The sequence below is a fragment of the Solea solea genome, chromosome 9, assembly GCF_958295425.1.
Source record: "Solea solea chromosome 9, fSolSol10.1, whole genome shotgun sequence".
NCBI lineage: Eukaryota > Metazoa > Chordata > Actinopteri > Pleuronectiformes > Soleidae > Solea > Solea solea.
Genome location: NC_081142.1, coordinates 8984875 through 9010265, shown reverse-complemented (window position 1 = coordinate 9010265; position 25391 = coordinate 8984875). Strand labels below are relative to the sequence as shown.

The window sequence follows — 25391 nt, the reverse complement described above, 5'->3', positions numbered from 1 at the left end:
CCTGAGCGACTGTAAAACTAAATATCCCCATGACTCCTGCAAAGACAGATACATGTGTGTTGAGGATATGCCTAAATGCTAACACAAAATTAAACATTTTACTATATCAATAGGGAGACATTTCAAACGTTGGATAGATTGATCACAGTCAGCAACAGGGGGTTCTTCTATGACGTCACCGTCGGCTTGCGCACCACCCTCGAAGATGGCGAACGTCTTGGAAACGGGGTGAAGCGCCGACTGATTAAAAAAATAAATTAACATAACAGCCACTTTATACACTTGTTCAACTGGTAGTAAATGTAAATATCTAATCAGCAACTCAATGCATTTCAACTTGTACACATAGTGAAGACGACCTGCTGAGTTTGAACATCAGCATGGGGAAAAAAAAGTTTGTTCACATTTATGTTGTTCATGGCCTACAAAGTTACATGTGACATAATGCATCCGATAATTGCTGTACAGTTCTCAATATTACTGTATCTTCCCCTTCTAAACACAAATAAGTGAGATTTAAAAATGTAGGTCAGTGATGGCAACACTCAGCACAAGGCATAGGTAAAAGTTAGATGGATTATTATACGGAAATTCACATTCAGGTCTCTTGGCACACATTCTAGATATACTGTACATCATATCTAGCACCAAATCCGATTTGAAAATTGGAACTGCCAACGGAATTTCTGTGTCCAATCCATAAGATGCGAGTCACATCAATAGAATAAAAAAGAAGATACAAATCACTTCACCTGGTAATGTGGATGAATCCTGAGTGACATTGAATGTGACATGGTTGTTGGTGCCAGATGGGCTGGTCTGAGTATTTCACAACCTGCTGTCTACTGGGATTGCCACACACACAACCACACCTATCTTCCTGAGAAAACATCCAGGAAGTTGCAGTTCTCTGGGTGAAAATGTCTGGTAATGATACCAGGGGACGTAAGAGAATGGACTGGTAGCTGTGAATGTCCCTATGGCTGTACGCAGCAGCTCTGAGCCCTCTTAGAAAGGGCCCCAGAGGGTCATTAACACTGCACAAAACATCCGTTTCCCTGGAGGATAACGACAACAGCCACTGCCTTATGAGGGCCCACAGCATCCTCAAGGATGGCCATCACCTCTTTGAATTACTACCCTCAGGGAGACGGCTCAGGACCATCCAAAGCAAAACAGACTAAAAAACAGAAGTTATCCCAGAGTTTTGGCATTTAATAATGCCAAAACTAGTCACTGGTGAATACATAAACATGCAATACTGTCTATTTTAAAAATGATCTAAAAAGACATTTTTTTTTATATACAGTTTTGATCTTATTTAATTTATATTGTGCCTGTTGTCTGTCTCTTGTCTTTTGTACCTTTTGCACTGATGTGAGGGTTTCCACCTCAATTTCATTGCTATGACAATTAAAGATATTCTAAATATTCGAAAGGCAACAGAACTTTCCTCTATTAAAACCAAAAGATAATCTCTGGACATAACACGTCAAATCTTGAATCAAATGCCTCAGCTGACGTCCACACTGACCTAAGTTCAAGAGTCACATGAAAGTCAAATAATAAATTAAACAGACTTGCAGGTCAATACAATCTGTGCTTATCTCTGAAGTTGTGCAAGGAAACAAACAATATCAAGACTTGTTTTCTTAACAGCACACCATGTGGCACAGAAGTCAAGGTGGAACAGTTCATGAAGATGAATAGATCGGCACAATTTGACAAAAACACATTTGTAATGTATTTTAATGTAAAATAATTAGTTTAGCTTTAAACCTAATTTGTTGAGTCCTTTATTGCTGAAATCAATTGTGGTTAAATTTTTCCAAGAATCATTAACAAACAATGAATTCACACATAACCCACACAATAAACCTTTGACACCTGGTAAGGATTTCAAGTCTCCACTTTAATGAAACATGGACTCAGCCTACCTTGTTAAATACTTAAGTTTCTTCACATGAGCAGACACATTATAGTTTACATTTAAAGATACAGCATACAACAGATCCATATATGGATGTATTTGAGCCAATTTCTTTCCCACAAACACGATTTGAAGAATGTCTTCAGCCAGCATTTAAACAACCAGAAAGGATTTCATTTGACAGAATGGAACAGTTTGTGTGACACCTAGAGAGAGAGGACAGGAGATTAATGTATGTAAACATACTAAACACAGTAGAAGGCAAGGCAAATATAATTAATGATTCACATTGTTCATCTTCAAATGATCAATGTCACTGTTAAATAGTGCTATCCAAGCTCTTACATGTCAAACAAATGAACTCTGAAGGAAACTAGGCTGAATTGTGATGTATCTTGATTGCTTATTGCTTAGTGAAAATGAAGTCTGTCACACTTACACAGTGGTCACGAGCATGCAGGAAGTCAAAGAGTTCCTCAGTGCACTCCTCCTCTGTATTGGACCTAGAGTTAACTCTGGTCTCACACTGTTCCAGACGCTCCCGGGTGTGGATGCAGTGCTCTATCTCTTCACACTTCTGTCGCACTGTTTCAATAGGATCCTGTAATAAAAATTTAAAAAATACAAGACGTTCAGAATATATATCTTACAACGTGTCAACAGGCGATGCAAAGCATTCCCAACTGCACTCAGCAGCACCAGACTAAATATCTCAGTACGAAAGCCAAATGCCGCTTTTCCACTACACTGTCCCGACACGACTCAACACATTTTTTGCTTTTCGATAGTACCTGGTACTTTTTTTTAGTACCTGCTCTGGTGAGGTTCCAAGAGAGCTGAGCCGATACTATTCATGATGTCGTCAGACTGCCGGCCACTGATTGGTCAGAGTGGCAGAAGAGGCATGAGCAAGACATTCGACACAATAATCAAACCAAACAATGCCTAAATGCAGTGGTGGGCAAAATCAAAAAAGTATTTTTTTATTATCATTATTATTATTTTTTTTTAATAATCAAATTAATGTGTGTCTGAACGTGTCTGAATTCAATTACTTTTTCAGTATGTTATGATTATATTTCCAGAAAGAATATGGTTATTTTTTGTGAAGCTGAACTGGATTTTCCATATGTCATTAAATGCTCATAGCTCCGTGGACCTGCTCTAGTAATATTGCTGGCCTTTCGTTGACGCTGCCATTTCCTATTTGGTTATAACTTCGACTGAAGTGTGTCGTCAGCCAATCAAAATTTGATGCCTAGTGACAGAACGCCCCAGGCCCAGCGATGTGTCTGGCGCTAGCCCCTGCTGTTGTCATCAACGATGTTTGAACCTTTGGCGGGTTTTGAAGTTAAGTAAGTAAGCATTAACACCACCGATCTATCATGTGACTGATCTCCTTTGTGTGCACTTTTTACGGCGACCGTTTGGACAAAAGAAGGAAATTATTTCAAGAGGAAGACCTACACCGAAGAGGTACATCATTTCCGGTAGTTCGAGCGTTAATGATCATTTTTTTTAGAAGTGGTGAGGACAGAACTGTTGATCATAAATAGTGCCGGGGACGTGTTCCCCGCGTAGCTGACGCCTACGCTTTTGTGGAAGCTTGCTTTTGTGTCATATAGTGGCTTGTGAAATTGCGGTAGCTGAGTGAAATTGTTTGTTTTTTTGGGTTTTTTTACTGAAGGCCCTGATTGAAACCCCACGGTACGCTTCTGCCTAAATGCAAAAAGGGCCTTACTGTATGGAGTTTGCATTCTCTGCCTAGGTGCGCATGGGTTTACTCGGGGTACTCCAGTTCCCTCCCACAGTACAAATACAAGTAGAGGTGCTGTAACTCTCTCTATAAGTCAGAGCATATTGATTCAGTTTCCTGTTGACCATAATGTCACAGAAAAACAAACAGCTAACGGCAAGATGGTTCGTGCTGAAGTTCTGTATGTATCGTACCTGCTGTACATGTTAATCGTTTTACAAATAAGATGGAGCATGGCTCTGGTGGTTGCTGCATTGTTCGAAGAAAAACACCACCGCCTTATGATTTCCAGCAACAGTACTGCAGTCTATACGTCCTACTTCTGAGAAAGACCAGGGAGGAAAACTCCAATCCTAACCACATACATGCAAGAGTAATCGGACTATGAATCACATTACCCAGGTATGTTAGTCGGACTAAGACTAGCTCGGTTTAAGTGGACTAACTCGTTTTAATGACACTCTTTAGTCTTTGATGAAGAGTAATTTCAGGAATAATCAGTTTACGCCACAATCTTAACAGAAAACTTGCCAGAGTTATAATAATGTCTCTAATTACGTTAACAGACGGAAAACTTATGTTTTAAATTATGAAAATGAGAAATGTTTGGAGCAGAGCTATATTAAACAGAAGTTCTAACCAAAACCTTGAAACGCTTGCTCTTAACAGTTTGCTCATGTTAAAATAAAATGCACTTTGTAGGTAAATAAACAATATTTTGATTAACATACCACCATCTCTTCTTCCTCCTCCTCTTCTTCTTCCTCCTGAGACAGAAATACACAACCACAACCACACAGTTACATCATACACATTACGCCAAAGGACACTAGGGTACCCTGACGATTCTCACGGTGGCATCGATTTCATTTAACACTTAAACATTCAACAGCTACAGACAATGTCATTGTGATAAAGCACAGGATGAATTCGCTTTGACATATTTCTGAACGACAACAGGAGCGGCTATCTGTAGCATTAGCTAACCTTGTAGCTCGTGGCGTGATTGCCTGTAAGCACAAATAACCAAACATTACTAGTGTAGCAGTGATATCCTAAAACTGTAAAAAAAAGCTACTTACATCCTCAGGCTCTCCGTTTGTGATCATTTTCTCCTCGAAAACCATGATGTTATTGCTCTTGTCCTTAGACGACCGGTTTTCTAGCAGCAGCAGTTGGAGGACAGGACACACGGCAGGTCACAGAAGCTAACAAGTGCACTCTCTTCTCTGGAAGCCTAAGTTTTAGCGACAGCGCCACCCAATGGTTTGAATGACCAAAGGTTGCACCTCTCTCCCTCGAGACCTAGTTCCATCGTTTATTCCACAAAAACGCTGGTTCCCATATAGGGGACAAATGGATCAAACATACACGTGGAAAACAATATATAGCTCATCTTTGCATTAGAATATAGGCTAGTAGTTGATGTTTTAATGCTCCATGTTGTTCCAAATATATTTACACAGTGAATTCTCAACTTTTTTAAAAGTTATACAACTAATCGCAATCATATTTGTCAGAAAAATATAGTTTGAAATTTGACATTTCCGCCAAACAAAAATGGGTTTCCTGGATCTCAAGCAGAAAGCAGAGACACAAATGTTCTTTTGTAGCCAATCTCAGCAACTTTATTATAACACATTTTCACATCATTGGAATTTACCAGTCTAAATTCATAGTATTGTCCTGCTAATGAAATTAAAACATTATTCAAACAATGAGCTGCCCTTCATTTGTTAAGCATAGTTGTGCTACAACAGACGTGAGCTACAGGAGGGGCAGTGGAAAAACTCAGGATTTAATGCATCTTCTCAATTCAGGGATGGGTTTTCCTTCTTGTTCTGTACAGTCTGTACAGCACAAGGCAGAATCTAACACGTTCGCCTTGTCGAACATGACACATTTAAGTCAAAATGGGTGATAATATATTAAGAATATATATTAAGATTCAAAGACTATACAATGGTGTAAATGCTTCATTTGGATCAAACTGCTTCTCATTCTCTGCCTGCATGCAGAGAAGTGAGCTCTTTGGACTGATTTTTAGTCTGTCCAGGACTTTTTCTAGCCAGACTGATCCCAAGGGTCTCTTCAACTGGGACACCAAGGGCCCTTAGCTTTATTTCATAGACCAGCATCAAATCCTCGCGTGCCTGCAAGACACATCATTTTCCATAAATATAATGAAGATCACACCCTCATGTGGAGGATAAAGCAGTAGAAGATGGATGGATGGCTGGATGGATATGAATATCACTACAAATATTGTTAAAACATCATCAGAGAAATACATGAATTCAAAACTAACCTTGGATATCTTTGCTTTTTTAAACTCTGAGTCCTTAATAGCATTGTTACTTGAGTCAAGACTTTCCTACATGTGAGAAGCACAAAAGTACATGTGAAATTATGTTGTTTTTTTTTTTTTTACAAACAGTATGACAACATGCACCAAAAATATCAACAATTACAAAGAATAAAGGAGGGAGACAGTACAACACAACCATACCTCAATTTTCTTTGTGAGCTCACAGAGGGCTGTTTGGTCCATGTTTGATGCAGAAAGCACAGAGAGGAGCTGAGCCTGTGTCTTCTCCAGGTGGTCAGTCATGGATTTCAGCTTGGTCTCCAGCAGTGCGCTCTTTAGACCCGCTCTGTGTTGCTCCCTCTCAATTATCTCAGGGAACGTCTTGTACAGCTCATCCCTTTCCAGCTGAAGCTGTGTGACAAACACACACACACACACACACATTATACACATTATACACATTATACACATTATACATATTCAATAACAATCACATAAATAATAGCAGGCACACAAAGCACGGAGCTGTGATCAAGGTGCACACATTAATTACACAGTAACATTTGAGTGACATGACACTGTGCAACTTAAAATTTACCTTGTTGAATTTCTGCTTCATTGCCTCATGATTCTTTTTCAGATCACTCAGCTGCGCTTCTTTGAGCTTCTGATGAGTGTCAGAATTAATCTGTGTTGTAAATGTAAAAAACAGTCATAAATACAGTCCTTGAGCTCATGAACATATACACTACACGTCAGTTGCAGTGGAGTGCAAGCTGGAATAATAATAATAATAATAATAATAATAATAAAACCCAATTTTTAAAGATTTACAAACATTGACAGAAATGACCTTTTTTATTCTGTCAATTTTTTTCTCTTTCTCAGCAATTTCCTCCTTGACTTTCGAGAGGCACTCGGCAAGATGTTTGTTATCGTGTGTGACGGGGATCAGGTCCTTTTTCTTCTTCAGTTGGATCTTCATCTCTTTAATTTGTGCCTAGGAAAAGCCAATGTGAATGAATGAATTTAAAACATGAGAATGGTGACATGAAACATGACAGGATTTCTACAACAATTATGACAAATACAAAACACAGATTGGTATAGAAGACAAGCTATTAACATCATTGACAGGCATTTTTGTGGTCCTTTTAGATCTTAAATAACCCTTAGTTTTTACCTTAAGTGAGTCACAATTATCCAGAACCTGTGGGATGTCACTCACACACTCATTCACAGCCTTCAGAGCATTGTTATGGTCTTCTATAAGACCAGCGATGTGCCTGTTCCAGTGATCCTCTCTCTCACTGAGCTCATTTTTCCTCTTCTCCTCCAACTCTTTTGACAGAAACTCCATCTTTTCCTCATTAGTGGCTTGAATCTCTGTTCAAAAAACAGACACCACAAAGTAATAGCACCCATGTCTTCTGTGGTTGTCATGGGGTTGAAATTAAACTTCACAATTGTTTATTTACCCGTGAGCTGCTTCTCAAATCTGTCCCTTGTTTCTGCCATTTCTTCATGGTGTTTCTATTCAGATAACAATGAAACCAGTATTTATAGTGTGCAAAAAATATCCAAGAAGCGAAAATAGATTTTCTGCAGATCACAAACCAGTTTAAGTTCCTTGACGAGGTTTTCATTGCTGACAAGCATGTCTGCCATGGTGGCCGTCATTTCCTTGTGAAGCTTAATTTCCAGCTTTGCTTGCTCTTTCTGTCGAGCGTCAGCAGAGAGCGAGTCAAACGCTTTGAACTCGGAGATCGTGTTCTGGTGTTCGCACAAGAGGTGCTTCATCTTCTGCTTGTACACCTAGTGAGGAAGGTGAAAAAAAAATCTAAATGTGCAGTAGAAAATTAATTCTGTTTTCATCTATCCCTAGTTGCTGCAGTGGGTATTAGGCTGTCTTTATATCCTACTCTCACCAGGCAAAGGGCAGATAATTCAGAAGCCTGATCCAGTCTTGCATCTTTAAAGTATCTCCTTGAGTTAAAGACTGCATTTGAAAATTATACCAAAAAGGTCAGGGCTGTACCTGACAAGTTACTTCAAAGGAAGCAAAGATGTGACCAAACAATAGTTACACTTCTCTATATTGGTTAACATCTCCTCTGTATCTCTATTGTGGCACAATTTGATATAGATATTGTCCCCTGTATCCCCCTTATTTCCTGTTTGTTGTTTTACTGAAAGGATAATGCAGTGCGTCAGTGACATGTCTTTGTTTCTTACAAAAAAAAAAAAACAAAACAAAAATCCAAAGAGCTTTCTGACTCACCCTTACTTTCTTATTGTAAACCTGATTAGAAGCTTTCACTGTAGATCCCACTAATCTGCTAACACCGTGGCTGATATTGGTTATGAGACTGAGATTTAGTGACAGCTGTTGATCGTCTTTTCCTCCACTCGTGCAATTTCCACCGACTTAAAGGATAGTGATCACACCGCATGTGAAGGCCAAACGCATGTCCTACACACCTGTCCCTTATTACCTTTAGAAAAACAACCCAAGTAACCCACATGTAACATGTTACTCATCCCACATGCAATATATGTGTAGAATATCTCATGTTCAATCCTGTTTATACTGTCAATATCATACTGTATGTCTATATGTACATTCTATTTTATTATTTTTTATCTTTTTATAGTTTTATTGTCAATACTTTTCTCTATTCTATCTTATCTTATCTTATATTGTCTTATCATATGCCTTTATAACTATTCTCATTCTTCACGGTCTCCAGGAGGCAACAGAGCTTGTTTATGGGCCTTTCACTGACTGGAGTGAATCTGGAGATTTGCTCCTAATGTGGTCCCTAGTATTTTAGTACACAATGTTGAATGTAGGTCCCTTTAAACGACAGTAGTTTGTAGTGCAGCTCGATCCTTTGGCAAAGATATTTTTTGCAGTCATCAGAGTGACTGCAGTGATTTCAGCCCACAGCTCACAAAATAAAGACTTGAAATGAAAATCCAGTTCTTGATACCGGGAGCAGTAACTACAGCTCCTGTATCTTTCCAGAACCCTTACCTTGATCTCCACTTGGTGGCGCCACTCATCCTCTTCAGTTGCCTGGTCCATGTTTTTCAGTTGAGCCATGACCTCCTGTCCCTCTCTTTCTGTGCAATCCCAAAAGGTGTGTATCCTGTCCCTCTCTAGCTGGAAGTAGTTCCTCTCCTCTCTCTCTCTATCCAGCTCCTCTCGAAGGCGCACGATGTGTTCCTTCAGCTGAAATACACCAAAATAGATTTTAGTGTTTGCTGCATCTGAGTCAAACAATGTGATGTTCATGAGCAGTGGTTTATTATTAATATCAGCTCAGTTTATGTCCGCAGTCTGTGTCTCTGTCTGTAGCTCTGAAGGTAAGTCTCGAGGACTATCTGAGGATTGGCATCTGTAATGTGTGGGTACACATAATCCATCATTTTCTCCTCAGTGTCGCACTTGTTGTGAGGAAATGTTGTCAACAGAATTGTGGTTTTCCAGCATTAACAGCATATTCAGCGGCACGTTTTGGGACAGAAACTGTCACTGCATGGGTCTCGATTTCCTTCAGAGGTCGTACAGTGGACCACAGAGGCTGAAGGCAGTCTGCTCTATGGAGGATGTCATGAACATGTTACTGCTGCTGCTCCAATTTATTTACTAATTCATTATTTATTCAGTAGAATAAGACAGTCAATAAGAGTTACCCCTTAGTGCTCATGTGGCACAGATCAGTACCACAGGTGCACCCTTGGTAAATTGCAGTGGGAATAATACACAACTCTTATATGGACATCCCAGTGGTGTGTGTTTATAGGTCACATCTATCTTCAGGCTTCACAAAATGCATTTTTTTTCGATACAAAATAGACGATTTTTGTTCATAAAAACGAGCCAGTTGAACTTTGAAATGTGACAAATTTCTAAATCTCACAAATTCAATCAAATTTTGATAAATTTGAGTACTTTTTGCTCAGGTGTGTTTATATAGTTGGTGAAAATGGAAACAAAAATCATGTCATCAGATTGCTTCAATGTTGTGCTGAAAAAAAAGGATATAAGACACTCTATATTGCACATTCTTATCGCCGTTTTAACATTATAATGGAAAAACGCAGCCTAAATGCTCAGGTGGATCCAAAAGATCTGTTTGGATGGAAGGACACATTTTTGGAGGAGCCTTGGAAATGGGACAAACAAATGCACCCTTAGAGGGGAGGTAACTCCAGCAGCCTGCATATTTCCCCTGTATCACTAAAATGATGCAGGTGTGAGTGACTCTGCACACTCTCTCATTCAGTTTCAACAACATTTGACTCACGTGTAATGTCTGTAAACAAAGGTCAGTGTTGTATTAAACCCATACCCAGCATCTGACACCAGATTGATACATACCAAGATGTTCTGTTTGGGATTATCTCATAAGTATTGTATTTAGAAGGATTTTTGCAAAGTAAAATACAATTAAATTAAAAGAAATGACTATGTTTTCATCTTTTCACAGTCCAGCTCTGACCTGCTCTTTGGATAGCTCCTCCTTGGTCAGTCCATCGATCAGTGTTGGCGTCCTTGTCTTTGCAGCCTTTTTACTCGCGCCTTTGTTTTTGGGAGGCTGGAGGGAAAAGAAGATAGAAAAAAAAGAACCGCTGATGTCGCTTCATATACTCGCGTTTGGCTGCTAATGTATTGATTTCACTATTATAAGGGTCGTACTCACCATCGTGTCAAACAGCTAAGAAAAGGACAATGTTTCGTGTCAAGTCCACGTCGGCCTCACAGTAAACCGAGTAAGCAAGACTTGTTGGTGACGGTTGCCATAACAACCACACAGTGGTAGAGTAATCTTCGCTCTACACTGAAAAGAGGAAGTTTATCCTAAACCCTATCCATGAATTCCCTGGGGAAAATATTGTATATAAAAATATCTCGGACCGGTGATTAGGAAATATTTAGATTTCCTAACCTACACATTTAATCCAAAATATTTTACTCTATGAATGAATGAACATTTAAAAACCAAACGTTATGTGCTGTGTTTTTCTTCAAAAATGCATCATTAGGCCTAAAGTAACTGCAGCAGTGGTAATCTAACAGTTTGATTCACTTCTTTTAAAGTGAAACAACACAACCTCACAGTAAAGGATTCACAAAACACTAAAGTGCCTTAAAGTGCCTTAAATCCGTGAGCAACTCATAAACCGAGAGTGTCGCCCTCTACTGGTTGAAAATGACACCTGCAGCTAAATTTGACTTGAAAACAGAGTTCACGTTCATATGTGCATTTGTTGACGATGCCACTTTTCAGATTTAAAATTTAGAAACGTGAAGTTTATGAAAAAGGCAGCATTTATATGTGTTTTACAGCACTTCTTTATAAATCCATACATCAGTCATTTTAATTTAAAACCTATTTCTTTTTCCAGTCCCATCCCATGTTGGCTCAAGTCTACATGGGCAAGAATGATGTTACAGTTCAAGTTTGTGAAAGAAAGGTCATGGTACCACTTAATTCTAAGACTACTATGAAATCTGTGCCACACTATATATTGAACATGAAATTCCTCCTCAAGCTTTCAATCAGTTTAACCCTAACCCAGTTCAATTTGAGAATATTCAATTCTGAAATACAATATCAAGCATTATCATGAAGCTTTTAAGATAGACTGAAATTAACCAGACTATTGCATAATATTCTTGCTAAACTTAAAAGTTCATATCCACAACAAAAATGCTATTTTATTTTTAAAAAATTGCAACTACTCCTCAACCACTCTTGTTTAACCCTTATCTACCTTGCCATTTCTGATGGTCAGAATAAATGGTAAATCAAATGTCTTGTATGTGCACAGATACTGGGTCTGCTTGTGTTTATTTGGAGTTGGCGCTAGTCTACGGTGACTTCCTGCCATTTGGTGCGAGTTAAACACTAACTTCCAGTCACGTGTGCAATCCACTCACCTCCAATCTCTGTGTCGATAAGAGCAATAAATTGTTATATAGTCACAGACCTTACAAAATGACACTCACACAAAGTACTTGTATCGTCTTGTTTAGTTGGATGATTACACAAGCTTTTACAGAGATGGTCCAGTCAGTCATTTAGTGTAACATCGTGTGTGTGTTTGTGTGACAGTTTTCCATTATTACAATCATTCCTTCAAGTGAACTCTTCAAGCACAACCTTTTCAATGAAAGTCATTTTAGAGGAAAGGAAATGAGGTTTTAGAAGACTGTAAAAATATGAAGAATATTGACACCATTTTGTAAAACAAAATGTCAATTTAACCAACTTTGGCTGCCACATACTGAAAAAAACAGTAGAGATAATTAAACTATTGTACATTATTATACCAAAGGGATATTTCATATGAAATGTAAACAGTAAATGATTGTGTACAGAAGATAAAGATGAACAGCACGAACCAAACAAATCATTTCAACATGGAGGCTTGATTTAAAGGTGGCGCTGCCCACAGAGAAGCCACTTGATGTGTCCTCCACTGGTCTCATCTGCCACTCCTCTCCGGACACTGAATCTTGTAGCCCACCCTGTAGGCCTGCAGGTACACGCGTGCCTGGTTCATCCTGCAAATACAAACATGCAGCAGACACAGCTTTGTCACAGTGTACTATTATAATAATAATATAATAAAAGATCTAATGATTACACCTGAAAATTATCTTCCAAAAATTCTATTTTGACACAAATATTACATGGTTTTAAGCCTTAACCTTTACAAGACCTTTCAAACTATTAGTACTATTACAGACATACGTACTTTGCCATGACAACTGTGATAAAACTCTCAGCTACTTCTACCAGAAGACAAGAAATGTATGAACTAACTTTGAGTTTGGGGAAAACATAACAAGAAAAACAGGTAACCTGTATTTAGTGCAAAGCTGAATTCCCAGTGGTCCACAGCGGTCAACATAGCTCTCCCTAAACGCCTTTCTCACTGCGCGGGCCATACTGACCACTGTGGTCACTACAGGACACGTCCTTGAAAAAAAACAGCTCCATTAGAATCAGGAACATTATTGTACAGAACAACAGACTTATTTAAATGACTGCAATCATCATGTCGTATCATTTGTCGTTTTTTGTTCACACTTATAATTTCCGCTGGTCTACAGTGACGTAAACTGTTGTTAACAGTAGCAGAATTGTACAGTTTCAAACAGTTATTTGTAACTCTGTTGTTGCTGCTGATGTTGTTCATACTCACAGTCTCTCACAGCGCAGGCCCGCGGTGCCCTCTGGACAGGTGCAGGTGTTGTGTGGACTGCAGGTGGCGCCGTGTTTACAGGGTGGCACACAGGGGGTGGTCACCGCTAGGGACGACACGGCACACAGCGAGACTCTTAATGTGAAATGAACACAGTGGCCTTTGTAACGTACGCACACATGCACACGTGCACACATGCATACATACACACGTGCACACTGACCTGTTTCACAGAGGTTTCCAGTAAATCCGTTGGCACAGCTGCACCTGTTGAGGCCGACACACGCTCCACCATTTTTACACGGTTTCTGACACTGAACAGGTTCTGATGATCAAAACAGAGAAGAAAACACACTTTTAACAATTCATTTATGGTTTATTTCTCTACTGATTTGTTATCAGTGACTCTTTATGCCAAACATGCACATATACACACCACCACTGCCAGGAACTTTCTTTCTTGCCAGTAAACTTTTAAATGAGGCAATGAGTAAAAATCGAATCATCAGAAGTAAAATGGTATTTTATTTGTTACAGTTTTATTTGTGAAGGTACTTTGCTTCTGATGAAAGGATTTTGAAAGCAGGATTCCTTTGGGTTTGATCCTATTGTTCATATTGTTAATACCTTTAGGTTTGCTGCCATTATTGTGTATGTGTTGTAATCTATGTTGTATTATAAATGTCTGTTCATTGTTAGTCACTGCTTGTTTCAGACTCCGGAAAGTGTTTGTTTTAATGTGTCAAATTAAATAAGCCACAACTAAACATCCTGCATACATGTCAATAGATACTGTTAACTAACATGTAACAATGCTAATATGGATCATCCCTGTCAGATGACTCAATAAAAGGAATAAACCTATAAAGTATGTAAAAAATCTAATTGTTTTGTAATGTAACAATGGGCGAATGCAGTGACAGTGACCGTGAGTGGAATCCCACCTATTTGGCAACGAGCTCCCTGCCATCCATCGACACATGCACATTTGTTGACGTCCACACATCTTCCCCCACTTTGACAGGCAGGAGTACACAGAGCTGCAACGCACAGAAACAGGCATGGACCCAATCTTAGTTAGTGCAGCGTAAGAGTTCTTTGGTTTTTTTTGTTTTTCTATCATTGTATGTGACAAATGTGAATTTTCAGACATCCATTACTGAGAAGGTACGTTACTCACGCAAAAGACACTGAGTGCCGGTGTAGTCGGAGGGACACTGGCAGGTACCAGGCTCCACACAGCGACCTCCATTAGCACAGGGCAACTCACACACCGCTGACAGAGACATGACATAACAGCAAAGCAGGATAAAGAGTAGGTAAACAGATTATTTGTATTTTAAACCAAGTTGGAAAATTAAGAGAAAAAAGTGTACCATACAGTTCATATTATACGGAGCCCCAGACATGACATGGTGGGAGGAAAACACAAATTTGTCACCACAAAATAGGTATAACGTGCGCCCAAAATACTAATTAATAAGATTAATATCATTCTCATGACTGAGATACCTTTAGATCTGTGTAAGCAAAACAGGGCGCAAAATGGCTGAAGCTCCATGATGGACAGAGATAGTGTGATTGTTTTATTTAGGTTGGGAATGAGCTACAAAGATATTCTGTCAGTTAAGTTAAGTGAACTTAGAAAGAAATTCACAGATTCAAACTCCCACCATAAAAGACATATTTTGAATTATAGTGACGTAGACAACAAGCTACAACCTCATTTCCATCAAACATGAGTCTCACTGGCGACTGCATGCACAGATCAACGCAGTTTCTGCAGCTCTGTTTTTTTTTAATGAAAATGAGGTTGTAGCTTGTCATCTACATCACTGGGATTCAAAATATGTCTCGCATGTGTTTCAAAAATGTTTCGTTGTAAATGTTGTTGTTCGTGGAAGTTTGAATCTGTGAATGTCTTTCTTACTTCCCCCCATGTCATACCTGGGGCTGTGTAAGATTGAGGTATGAAACAATATATCAGATCTTTTTAATATTCTGATTAAAAATGTAACCTCACAATACTTATGCTTACTATACATTATGACATTGGCATTATTATTGCTGTATGTTGTTTCCTTTGTATAACCATTCTTTATATATACCCATGATGACTTGACCAGTGCATGCTGCACACTGAAGTGGATCAGTCATTATATCGGAGGTTGGGACTTACCTGTGTGGCAGCCTGCTCCGGTCCAACCAGATGGACACAAACACTTGTTCCAGCGCATACAGGTGCCTCCGTGGGCACAGGGTGGTGAACATATGGCTGAAACACACAGACACATTATGGATTTCATTTCTTTCAATTTCACCCATTCCCCACAGCAATGCAGTCAAGTTTAGCACTCACATCATACTGACTCACAAGGTTCTTTGACAAAAAAACACCCATCAGTGTCAGGATCAAACTTATTAAGCACAGACAATTTATATTCCTGTACAAAAACTCCTGAAACAAATGTCTCTCACAACCAAATCGAGTTCATGCAATGCTGAGGAAGTCTCTACACGACTTCCTGTGTTCCTGTGTTAGATCTTGTTTCACCTGGCAACACCTGCACGAGCTATTTGTTTTATGTCAAGACAGATGACGCAACATTGAGGGAGTTAAATGCAAAGGCTTCAAACTGGTTGGAGTATGACTGCAAACACAAAAGGTTTCAGAAGTGAATTCTGCTGGTAAAAAAACACGCTCATTTACATTGTTTCTGTTGACAAAGACCAAACAGATGCAGAATAATAACATGAACCACAAAAGACAATTTGTAAACTGAACAACGACAAACCTATGTCTCTATCACATAAGATATATGCATATATACTCATATTTGTACACATGTGTACCTGAGCAGCCTACACCAGGGTAGCCTGGAGGACAGTCACAGCTGTTTGGGGCCACACACACTCCATAGTTCTGGCAGGAAGGGTCACACACAGCTGGAAAAGCAGAATCATATTTGCAATAATTGATGAGGACAAAGAGAAGCGGCATTTTTTGCTAATACTCTTGTCTGCGTGATTTATCACCATCGTTATACGTTGACTGACTCACGCTGGCACTTGGTGAGATCGTCGGTCCGGACGTCATACCCTTCCCTGCAGGTGCAGTTGAAGCCACCGGGATGGTTTGCGCAGAGCTGCTCACAACCTCCGCTTGTAAAGTCGCCACACTCATTCACATCTCATGACAAAGGACAAAGACAAAGTTAAAAAGGCAGAGGCTACAACACTTCCTTCTATTTCCTTCTGGATCTGATTTTCCTAGAAAGACTGGCCCCAAATAAACTGTTTGGTATTATTAACAGCTATTACATTAATTCCTCTACAAATCAGATAATATCGGAAGGATGTGCTTTCATTGCTGTGTAACCTCATTTTACACTACACAGGGTTTTTTTTTTATATAGTCTTAATATAGTCTTAATATAGGAAATCACTGCCCAGAACAGAGGAACAAATTAACAAAGGTGGTGGCAGTGTGAGGAGTGAAAATGAAGTCTCACCTACGCAGCTCCTCAGGTCGTCGTCCAGTTTCCAGCCTCTTTGACAGCTGCACTGCACGCGGCCCTCAGCCCACTCGGTGCACGTGTGGTCGCACCCGCCGTTTCTCAACTTACAAGATGTAACATCTGTCCAGATGGGAAAAAAGATGAGTATAATATAGTATATTCCCTCATTATAAAAAAAGACAGATAGATAAAACTTACTGCTACATGTGAGGTTGTCTGTGTCTAATACCAGAGCAGGAGGGCAGTGGCACACGTGTCCTCCTGGAGAGTTGGTGCAGCCATGGGAGCAGCCTCCATTCTGGAGTTTACAATCATCAATGTCTGAGTGCACACACACACACACACACACACACACACACACACACACACACACACACGTACCAAAGGTAAAAAGTCTCTTAATTATCTTGTGCTTTTTGACATCTCACTAATCCTCCACAGGAAAACAAAAAAAAACAAAAAAACATTTGAGGTTGTTGTTTCCTGTGTGCTGGTAAACAACTGATGCTGCGCCAAAATGGCAGGAATGGAGTGAGTAAACAGCAGTGACTGACCCACACAGGTGCGGCCATCGATGTGCAGCTGATAGCCAGGCTTGCAGGAGCACTGGAAAGATCCAAGAGTGTTGACGCAGATGTGTTCACAGGTCCCATTCAGTGCTGAGCACTCGTCCACATCTGGAGGATCAGAGGGATTTTGTCATGACTATGACCACAGCACAGTACAGGGACTCATTCAGTGTTCAGCTGAACAGTGTTCTCGTATGAAAGCCTGAAGGGCCAGGTGAGTGGGGTTTGCAACAGATGACAAGTTAATAAGAGACAGCTTGTTGGCTTAAGAGACCAAAAGTGGCACTGGCTGCTGAAGATAATGTACTGGTCCAGGGAGACAACACCTTCCTTTAGTTACTGGTGAGTCACACAGGGATTCTGAAGTGCACATAAGTGGAGTGAAAAGTAGAGATTATGGCTCATCTTGAAAGCAGGAACACTCTATAAATTGTTTCACAGACTGCAAAGGTTGTTGGGCAAAGGCAGTAAATATGAGCGGTCAGCACCTTGTACTTGTGTGCTATATCAATACTATTTTATCTCTATACATCTTCGGTGATACGAGCTTTCTTCCATTATCGGATGCTTTTGCACTCCTTAGTGTGAATGTCAAACACATTTAATCAAAGTTAACATGTGCTCACTTCTTTAGGTACAGTATACCTGTCATTGGCTGTTCCAGATGCAGCCAATCGTGTGGCAGCAGATGCATTCAGACATGGTCTACATGTCGACCTGCTGAAGTTCAAACCAGTGTCAGAATAGAGAAGAAATGGCTTGGCTTTGAACATGGACTGGTGCTGGTCTGACTAGTCCAGAAATAACCATTTCTAGAGTTTACAGATAATGATCCAAAAGAGAAAAACTATCCAGCGAGCGAATAGTTATCTGGGGCGAAACTGCATTGCAGATGCCTGAGATCAGAGGAGAACGGCATGAGATGATGGAGCGGCAACAGTAATTCGAATAACCTCCCTTTACAACCAAGGTATGCAAAAGACCACATCTGGAAGCACAGAACATCAAACCCTGAAGATCACACCAGCACTTCATTATGTACACATAATATCAGAGGAAGTGTATGATGACTGTTCACCTGTAAAGCACTTTTAATTGAATTGAATGTGTTTAAAATATGCTATATACTATTAAAGGTGGACTGATTGGCCTGTTGGTTATCTAAATAAGTGTGCTAAATATTCAAATTCACAAGTGAAAGTACTTTTTGGTGTTTTGTTGGCAACTTGTTTCAGTTTCCACCACTTGTACCTGTGCAGTTGTGTGCGTCTTGGTCCAGCTGATACCCGGAAGCGCAGTGGCAGCTGTACCCTCCTGGCTCGTTGGTGCAGTTGTGTCCACAGTGGCCATTGTTCACAGCACACTCATCAACGTCTGTAAACAAGAGCAACACTAAAGGACTGGTGTCCAGTGAGCACGGCGTGCTCAAGTGGGTGCTGGAACACGGCGAATATCATTGACTGACAGTGAGCACCACTTGTGGGCAACTTGTATGGAATGCATACATAAACACGTACACACACTCAGTGCTTACCCACCAAAACAAGAGTATCCATCTCCATTGAAGCCCTGGTAACACTGGCAGAAAAAGGAGCCAATGATGTTGCCACATCGAGCGTTGGTGTCACACCCGTGACCACCGAACGCGCACTCATTCTCATCTGCACAGAGGGAGCACACAGTATTTTGTCTTGTTCCAGTCACGTCCCCAAACCTCTGTTTTGTTTGTTCTTCCACTAGGCATCAGAGTGAGAATTAAAACCCACGCACACAGCGAAGCTGACCCCGTCTACAGGAAACAGGAGTTTTCCCATGGAGCGACGTCAGCACTAATTGCTTACCTTCACAGTGTGTGCCGTTTCCCCGGTAACCCAGTCGACAAACACACTTAAAGCTCCCGGGCGTGTTCTCACACACACCCTGACCGCCGCACACGGCAGAACTCTCGTTGCATTCGTCCACGTCTGGGACAGAGATGACAGACAGAGGGAGAGAGTGGTGCAGGAGTTTTTAATTGACTTATTACTCTGCGATCATTTGGAATAAAACATTTTATTGTTGTGTGAAAAGCGACCGCCATCTGTTGCAGCGTGCCCTAACAGAATTACCAGGGAATTCTCATGTCACCAAACTCAATCAAGTCATTATTAGGCACAAGTGGTGTGAAAAGTTGTCCCTGTAATACCTGAGAAGCTGCTGCAATGCAACAAAGCTTGACATTAATTTATGACAGCATTATGGCTGTTTGGGAAGACCTTTTCCAAAAATCACAATCTTGGCTTATGATGTGGTAAGCAGCACGTGTTAAACATGGAAAGCTCATCATACTTTGTAGTTTTTTGGAAGAAAGATTGAAGAAACAAAGCAGATTGGTGCTCACTATCCCTGCAAAGTCTTCCTCCACAAGTAATTCAATCTGGGGCAACCTCAGTGAAATATGAAAAACTGATAGCACAATAAACCTGGACTTGAGTCTTAACCTGCTGTGGACGAGGCTTTAACAGCAGACTCACCAACACAGGCAGTCGCCTCCGCTCTGAAACCCGGCTGGCACTGACACATAAAGCTGCCAGGAGTGTTTACACACACATTACCCAGCTCACGGCGACACTGCTCCTCGAAGCTGCACTCATCTACATCTGCAGTGAGAAGAAAAGAAGCTCTCATTTTACATTTGTCTTGTTGGAATCCGTTAGTATCTCAGTGTTAGTGGTTTGATTGTAAACACATTTTGCACCACGCTGTTTTAATGTGTTACTACAGTAGTTTGATTTTTGGTGTCAAATGTAAACTAAGGTAAGGGGAAAGCAGATTAAATGTGAACCACACCTATACTTGCTATTCTATTATAAATGTTCTTTCCAGCTATTGTTTAAGCTGCAGTAGGCAGGTTGTTGAGTTTCATCTGCAAGTTATTAAAATACCAACGCTTTGGGATCGCCGCTCTCTGTCAGAAGACCCCGAAGCAATCTCTCCATCTCTGAAACTCTCTGACACCTATTGACACCTAAATTGCATTTATTGACTCCGTTTTAGACGCTTTCTTTTTCTTTTCTTTTTTACATTACTCTTGTGATATGATTGGGCAAAGCCTCCCGTAACACCACATAATCTAGTTGTGAGGCTGTAGACGGAACTCTCAAACGCACTCACATACACAAATGCCTTTTCTATCACACGTCTATCATTTTCATTCATAGTATCGCAGGCACGTAGGATAGAGGAGCTGGGGATCAAGCCACTGCTCCACAGCTGCCCAACAATTACATTACTTGGGAGTATGTGATCAGATTGTAAAGCCCACCAAGGCAAACTGTTTTTTGTGAATTTGTTCAGTATAAATTAAATTGATATGATTTATGGGAGAGTTATGATAAAATCACTGATGAATAATGGGGAAAAAAATCTGCCTACTATACCTTTACACTTGTGTTTTCACTGCAAACCCACCAGTGCTCACCTCACTACTACCTCAGTGCAGGTGCTCTAAAGCAGGGGTGTCAAACATACGGCCCGTGGTCCAGAACCGGCCCACCCAAGGGTCCAATCTGGCTCGCAGGATGAATATTTTAAAATTTCACATTATGATTACAGTCTGACCATGATGTGAAATACTATATTTGTCAGTTTCAGATACCTGCGACTAAATGTTTTGTTCCTTTGTAAATTCACTGTGATCTGTAAGTTGTTGAAATTGCACTTACAGTATTTGTCTCAAGACATGTCAGGTTGTTCATAATAAGTTTTGTAAAAAGATACGTTGTTTAACAAAGGGAACAATTGTTGTTTATAGGTTATTATGCTATTGCTTTACTGGTCCGGCCCACTTGAGATCACATTGTGCTGAATGTGACCTCTGAACTAAAATGAGTTTGACACCCCTGCTCTGAAGAAACATCCACAGCCCAAAGTCATAAACATCAGTCTCACCAACACAGCCTCGTCCACTTAGGGCCACTACATATCCTACAGGGCATGAGCAGGTGAAGGAACCAGGTGTGTTCTTGCATTCAGCGTTACCCTCACAAGCCTGCAGGCCCGTCACTGCAGCCAGAGCACACTCGTCTACATCTGTAAATCCCAAAAAGCACATGAACATTACCGCACAGGCTGCACGGCACAGGTGACCATTTCTGAAACTCTCTTTTCAAACACATCCTTTCTAACACACACAATGATGGTTTGAAGAAAAATAGTTTTTCTCGCCATCTCTGTCTCTGTCACACACACACACACACACACACACACAGATGCTGACAAACCCTGGCATCCTCCAGCACCCATCAGGTAACCACGGAGACAGCTACACACGTAAGAGCCGGGGGTATTAGTGCAGCTGGCATGAAGACCACACGCTCCTGGTCTCTCTCCTTCACACTCATCAGTATCTGTCGATTAGAGCAAATATCATGTTCAACATCTGTGCGCACACACACACACACACACACACACACACACGTGTGAAACGTGCTCTGGAATCATGTGGTTTACAGAGGGAGAGTGTTTAGTATCACGCTGTAATACTAAATGCATATTATAATAATTTCTCATTTGCTCTCTCGCTCACTGCACCTTATCTCAGCGGTTATAAACTGTTTCCAGTGCAGAGTATGAGCTGCCCACCATGCCTCCTTCCCCTTATCTGTATAAAGTAATTTCTCAAACTAAATGCAGTAATGATTTTATTGATTTTTTTTTTTCTCCGACACAGCATGCAGCACCTCTAAGAGGCTGATTTCTGCTGTTTGATCGTGACTCCTCTCACCTCTACACTCAGCAGGTCCCTCCATAATGTAGCCAACAGGACAGGTACAGTTGTCTCCAACCCCCAACATCATGCCAGATGGACAGCCACATCCAGCGCTGCTCTCCAGCATCACTTGGTTTCCGGGACATGGAGGAGCAAGACTGGAGCTTGGAGAATTAGTGGTGGCTGAAGGAGCAGCTATTTGTATAGAAAACAAAAGGGGAAGAAAACCTAAGTAAAAAAAAAAGGGTTGTTGTTCTTTTTAATTTTTTAAAGAAAAGGCATAAACATTAGACAAACTCACATGTGGTGGGTGTGTGGCTTGTTGTAGCTTCACTGAGATTTCCGATTGCATTCTCAATCACCTGATTGTAAACAAGACAAATCAACAGTTGATTGTAATCAATGCCACTCAAAGAAATGTGCAGGATACAAAGACAAAGACTGTAAAGATGTACGTAGTCTTCCAGTTGCAAAAAAAAAAAAAAAAGAATAATCCATTATAAAGCCTTGAGATTTAACCAGCACCTTTGTCTATTTTTGAAACAGGTAAATTCAAGTCATCTGTAACCAGGCACTTATTGGCTGTCAGTCACGCCAGTGTCCACTCTCATGTGCCGGCCTTATCGTCTATTTTCCTCTAAAAGTGAACATCATTTACAGAATGCATATTAAAGAACACCTGAAACGAGTGAGTGAGACCATTAACCCTGAGGAACATAACGTCATAAATTAAGTGAGAGGCAGGCTCATTTCCCCACAGACTTCCTTTCAAACTGAGTTATTTTTGCTGCCACTGACCCCTATGAGCTACTGATTCTACTTCTTCCATCCTACTTCTTAGGCTTCACTTTTAAAAATTGGAAGATCGCCTCCAATGGGTCCTTTTGTCTCTTGAAACAGCCATATTACACACTAACCTGGCTCTTCATGAACTCTTCCTCTGTCTGTTTCAGGACTTCATTTGCAGTTTCCTCAGGACCATTCAGAGGTTCCGCCACTGACGAGACCAGCAGCAGGGCTGAAAGTAGAGTCCACAGGTGAGTCATCTCCTGAATCTGCATGTGCACGGGGAAGAAGAGACGACTTTATTGAACTACAATCAAGGAAAATGGTTCATGAAAGCATTTTCATCCCTTCAAATGTCATGTCTGTGTGTAGTCATAGTGTCAAGTCCAGTTCACTTCTGCAGGGAGCGTTGATTAGTTCACAGTGGCATTACAAGACCTACTGTACTCCTGCACAGCAGTAACACACAGACACACACAGTGCATGTCTAAGCAGGCAAAATGACAGAGGGGTAAAAGCATCCTGTTATTAAGTTCATCATCCCTCAGGGCTGTCTGCACAGAACAAAAGGAACTGTAACACAGCTGTTATTCAGCTACACGCTTTAAATAAAGTCTCGTGTCCACTTCATGTCACTTATGTCAAGTTTAGAAGTTGCAGTGGTGTTTAAAGAAAACATTTACAAACAAAGAGGAAACATAAAGCCTACTGTGGGACTAACTTTAAGAATCATGATGTATATTCACAAGTTTAGTAAAATAAAGGGGGGGGGGAGAACTCGTGTTCGCGACTTACCCAGGATAGATTATCCACACAAAGACACCGGGAAGTAGACGGAGAGCAAAAAAAATCGATTTCCAGATGTGGAGGAGTAAGCGCCTTCTGTCTTCTCTCCAGATGTGGTTCCTGCAGCCGCAGCTCTAACTCTGTGGTGTCAGGGGAGGGAGTGGGTTCACGGCACTGCAGTGACTCCACATCCTGCTCAGGAATTTCCCATTCCACAAATCCCAAACCAGCGCAGAGAAAGTGCTGCAGACAGGCCTGCAGGCTGCTGCAGCTGCAGGAGGATACCCATTAGCCCGGCTCTGAACCCTGACGAAGAGGTCAACCCACTCAGTATACATGAAATAAAACTATAAATATATTTACTTCAAATTCTAATTAAAAAAAATACTTTATTACTAATATAATAACACACAATAATACAATATAATATAATGCTTTAAGGGACAACTTAAAGGCTGCAAACAAACTAGAAACACAACAAGAATACACTCTTTTATCAAGTGAACTGACCTTCTCTTGAACTGTTAGCGTTCATCAGTCTGATATTGACCACAAACATTTTGTTCAAGCCAATTCAGCTTCAAAAAAACATAATATTTGTTTTCATATTGTCAGGAAACATGTGCCTGTTATTTTGTGGAGTTAATGTAAGGGGCAAAAGTCAATTTTCCAGGTTACCAAACAACAGAGATTAGGGACTTGAGTCACATGACTTGACTCGAGTCTGGCTTAAGTCTCAAATGTGAAGACTTGACTAACGTTGAGTAAAATGACTCCAAATGACTAGACTTATGGAACATTAAATATTTTCTCAGATATTCAGGAGTTACCGAGACAATTGCTTGTGAACAAACCTGGCAACCGAGCAACACCAACACCACTACGTGAATTTCCATTAACGCTTTGGTAGGTCAAAAGTTGGTTTACGATAAGTGTGTTTTTTAGCCTAATATTATAAATTAATGTCCATGGTTTAATGTAGGTCTAATGTTAGTGTTCTTTACATTTCAGGCTCTGTAGTTTCACTTGTTTTCAACCATACAATTCAGTTGTATGGGGCAACAGCAGTCCTTCCTTACATTGTGTGAGTAATACAGTGTTTCTGTAACTGATGAAACTCTAGCAGTTCAAAATGACTGTGTTTTTAACATATTTAAGTGTGGAATATTTGGGAAGTCATCTTCAGCTTCTATATTCATATACCACTTGACTTGTAATTGCCTGATTTAAAGCAGGGACTCGACTTGACTTGCTTGATTCTTGCACATGTGGGATTTACTCTCATTTCTTATCAAACACCTTTGGTTTCCCATAGCCTTAGAGAAAGCCTTTTACTTAAGGCACGGGGCTTTACTGCTTCTTGAATGGGCAAACAAGATAGAGTGAGAGCTGTTTTATGTTCTGAAGCAGAAGCTTATTATGCAAACACAGAAGAACCACATGCTTTCCGGTTTTTCAAAGGCCACGGTAAAGCAGCTGGGAAAGGCAGAGGGGAGCAGAGGTGTTGTCTGTTTGTTATGGCTCTGCAGTTTCACCAGCGGATGTCACCAATTATGACACACTGGACCTTTAATGGTTCCTGAAGTCATTCATTCCCTCCTGCATGTGTAATATCATGGTAAAATGTGTTATTGTTTCACAGAAACTAAATAGCTTAACTAAATTTGTATTTCAGTCAACCAGACAAAATATTGCTAATAGATTAAGGGGGAAAAAAACGACTCATTTTGAATATTTTATTTAAAACTACTTTATGGATAAATATTA

General features: G+C 40.4%; 3 protein-coding genes across 3 annotated transcripts; all 3 read right to left on the bottom strand.

Annotated features, from left to right (window-relative positions):
* Positions 1 to 1891: 1891 nt before the first annotated feature.
* On the bottom strand, positions 1892 to 4913 carry LOC131465714 (cytochrome b-c1 complex subunit 6, mitochondrial). Its single transcript, XM_058638582.1, has 4 exons — positions 4769 to 4913; positions 4418 to 4453; positions 2370 to 2531; positions 1892 to 2136 (listed from the first exon to the last, which is right to left on the bottom strand). Exons 1-4 carry the CDS (start codon positions 4811 to 4813, stop codon positions 2104 to 2106), a joined length of 276 nt encoding a protein of 91 aa, XP_058494565.1. The 5' UTR covers positions 4814 to 4913; the 3' UTR covers positions 1892 to 2103.
* Positions 4914 to 5612: 699 nt separating this feature from the next.
* Positions 5613 to 10758, bottom strand: LOC131465979 (dynein regulatory complex subunit 4-like). The gene is made up of 11 exons (XM_058638992.1): positions 10704 to 10758; positions 10503 to 10598; positions 9032 to 9229; positions 7612 to 7809; positions 7473 to 7527; positions 7178 to 7380; positions 6848 to 6994; positions 6593 to 6682; positions 6196 to 6405; positions 5995 to 6060; positions 5613 to 5839 (listed from the first exon to the last, which is right to left on the bottom strand). The coding sequence occupies exons 1-11, from the start codon at positions 10704 to 10706 to the stop codon at positions 5684 to 5686; spliced, it is 1422 nt and encodes a 473-aa protein (XP_058494975.1). The 5' UTR covers positions 10707 to 10758; the 3' UTR covers positions 5613 to 5683.
* Positions 10759 to 12019: 1261 nt separating this feature from the next.
* On the bottom strand, positions 12020 to 23883 carry si:ch211-221n20.8 (latent-transforming growth factor beta-binding protein 4). Its single transcript, XM_058638611.1, has 22 exons — positions 23634 to 23883; positions 22970 to 23107; positions 22354 to 22414; positions 22068 to 22247; positions 21565 to 21690; positions 21233 to 21373; positions 19816 to 19941; positions 19144 to 19266; positions 18841 to 18963; positions 18554 to 18676; positions 17288 to 17410; positions 16932 to 17054; positions 16728 to 16853; positions 16277 to 16405; positions 16069 to 16161; positions 15395 to 15490; positions 14396 to 14491; positions 14160 to 14255; positions 13439 to 13540; positions 13216 to 13321; positions 12873 to 12989; positions 12020 to 12571 (listed from the first exon to the last, which is right to left on the bottom strand). Exons 2-22 carry the CDS (start codon positions 23096 to 23098, stop codon positions 12493 to 12495), a joined length of 2418 nt encoding a protein of 805 aa, XP_058494594.1. The 5' UTR covers positions 23099 to 23107; positions 23634 to 23883; the 3' UTR covers positions 12020 to 12492.
* Between the last annotated feature and the right edge of the window lie 1508 nt (positions 23884 to 25391).

Excerpts from the sequence above, each read along its gene's own strand:
- LOC131465979 (XM_058638992.1), bottom strand. Across the intron at positions 7,528-7,611 it reads TCGTCAAGGAACTTAAACTG|AAACACCATGAAGAAATGGC; the intron begins GTTTGTGATCTG and ends TTATCTGAATAG. Across the intron at positions 7,381-7,472 it reads ATTTGAGAAGCAGCTCACGG|AGATTCAAGCCACTAATGAG; the intron begins GTAAATAAACAA and ends TTTTTTGAACAG.
- LOC131465714 (XM_058638582.1), bottom strand. The coding sequence starts at position 4,813 with ATGGTTTTCGAGGAGAAAATGATCACAAACGGAGAGCCTGAGGAT. Across the intron at positions 4,454-4,768 it reads CAAACGGAGAGCCTGAGGAT|GAGGAAGAAGAAGAGGAGGA; the intron begins GTAAGTAGCTTT and ends TTTCTGTCTCAG. Across the intron at positions 2,137-2,369 it reads TGCATGCTCGTGACCACTGT|GTGTCACACAAACTGTTCCA; the intron begins GTAAGTGTGACA and ends CTCTCTCTCTAG.
- si:ch211-221n20.8 (XM_058638611.1), bottom strand. The coding sequence starts at position 23,098 with ATGACTCACCTGTGGACTCTACTTTCAGCCCTGCTGCTGGTCTCGTCA. Across the intron at positions 14,492-15,394 it reads CGGAGCAGGCTGCCACACAG|CGGTGTGTGAGTTGCCCTGT; the intron begins GTAAGTCCCAAC and ends TGTCTCTGTCAG. Across the intron at positions 14,256-14,395 it reads CGGCACTCAGTGTCTTTTGC|CTCTGTGTACTCCTGCCTGT; the intron begins GTGAGTAACGTA and ends TGTGCGTTGCAG.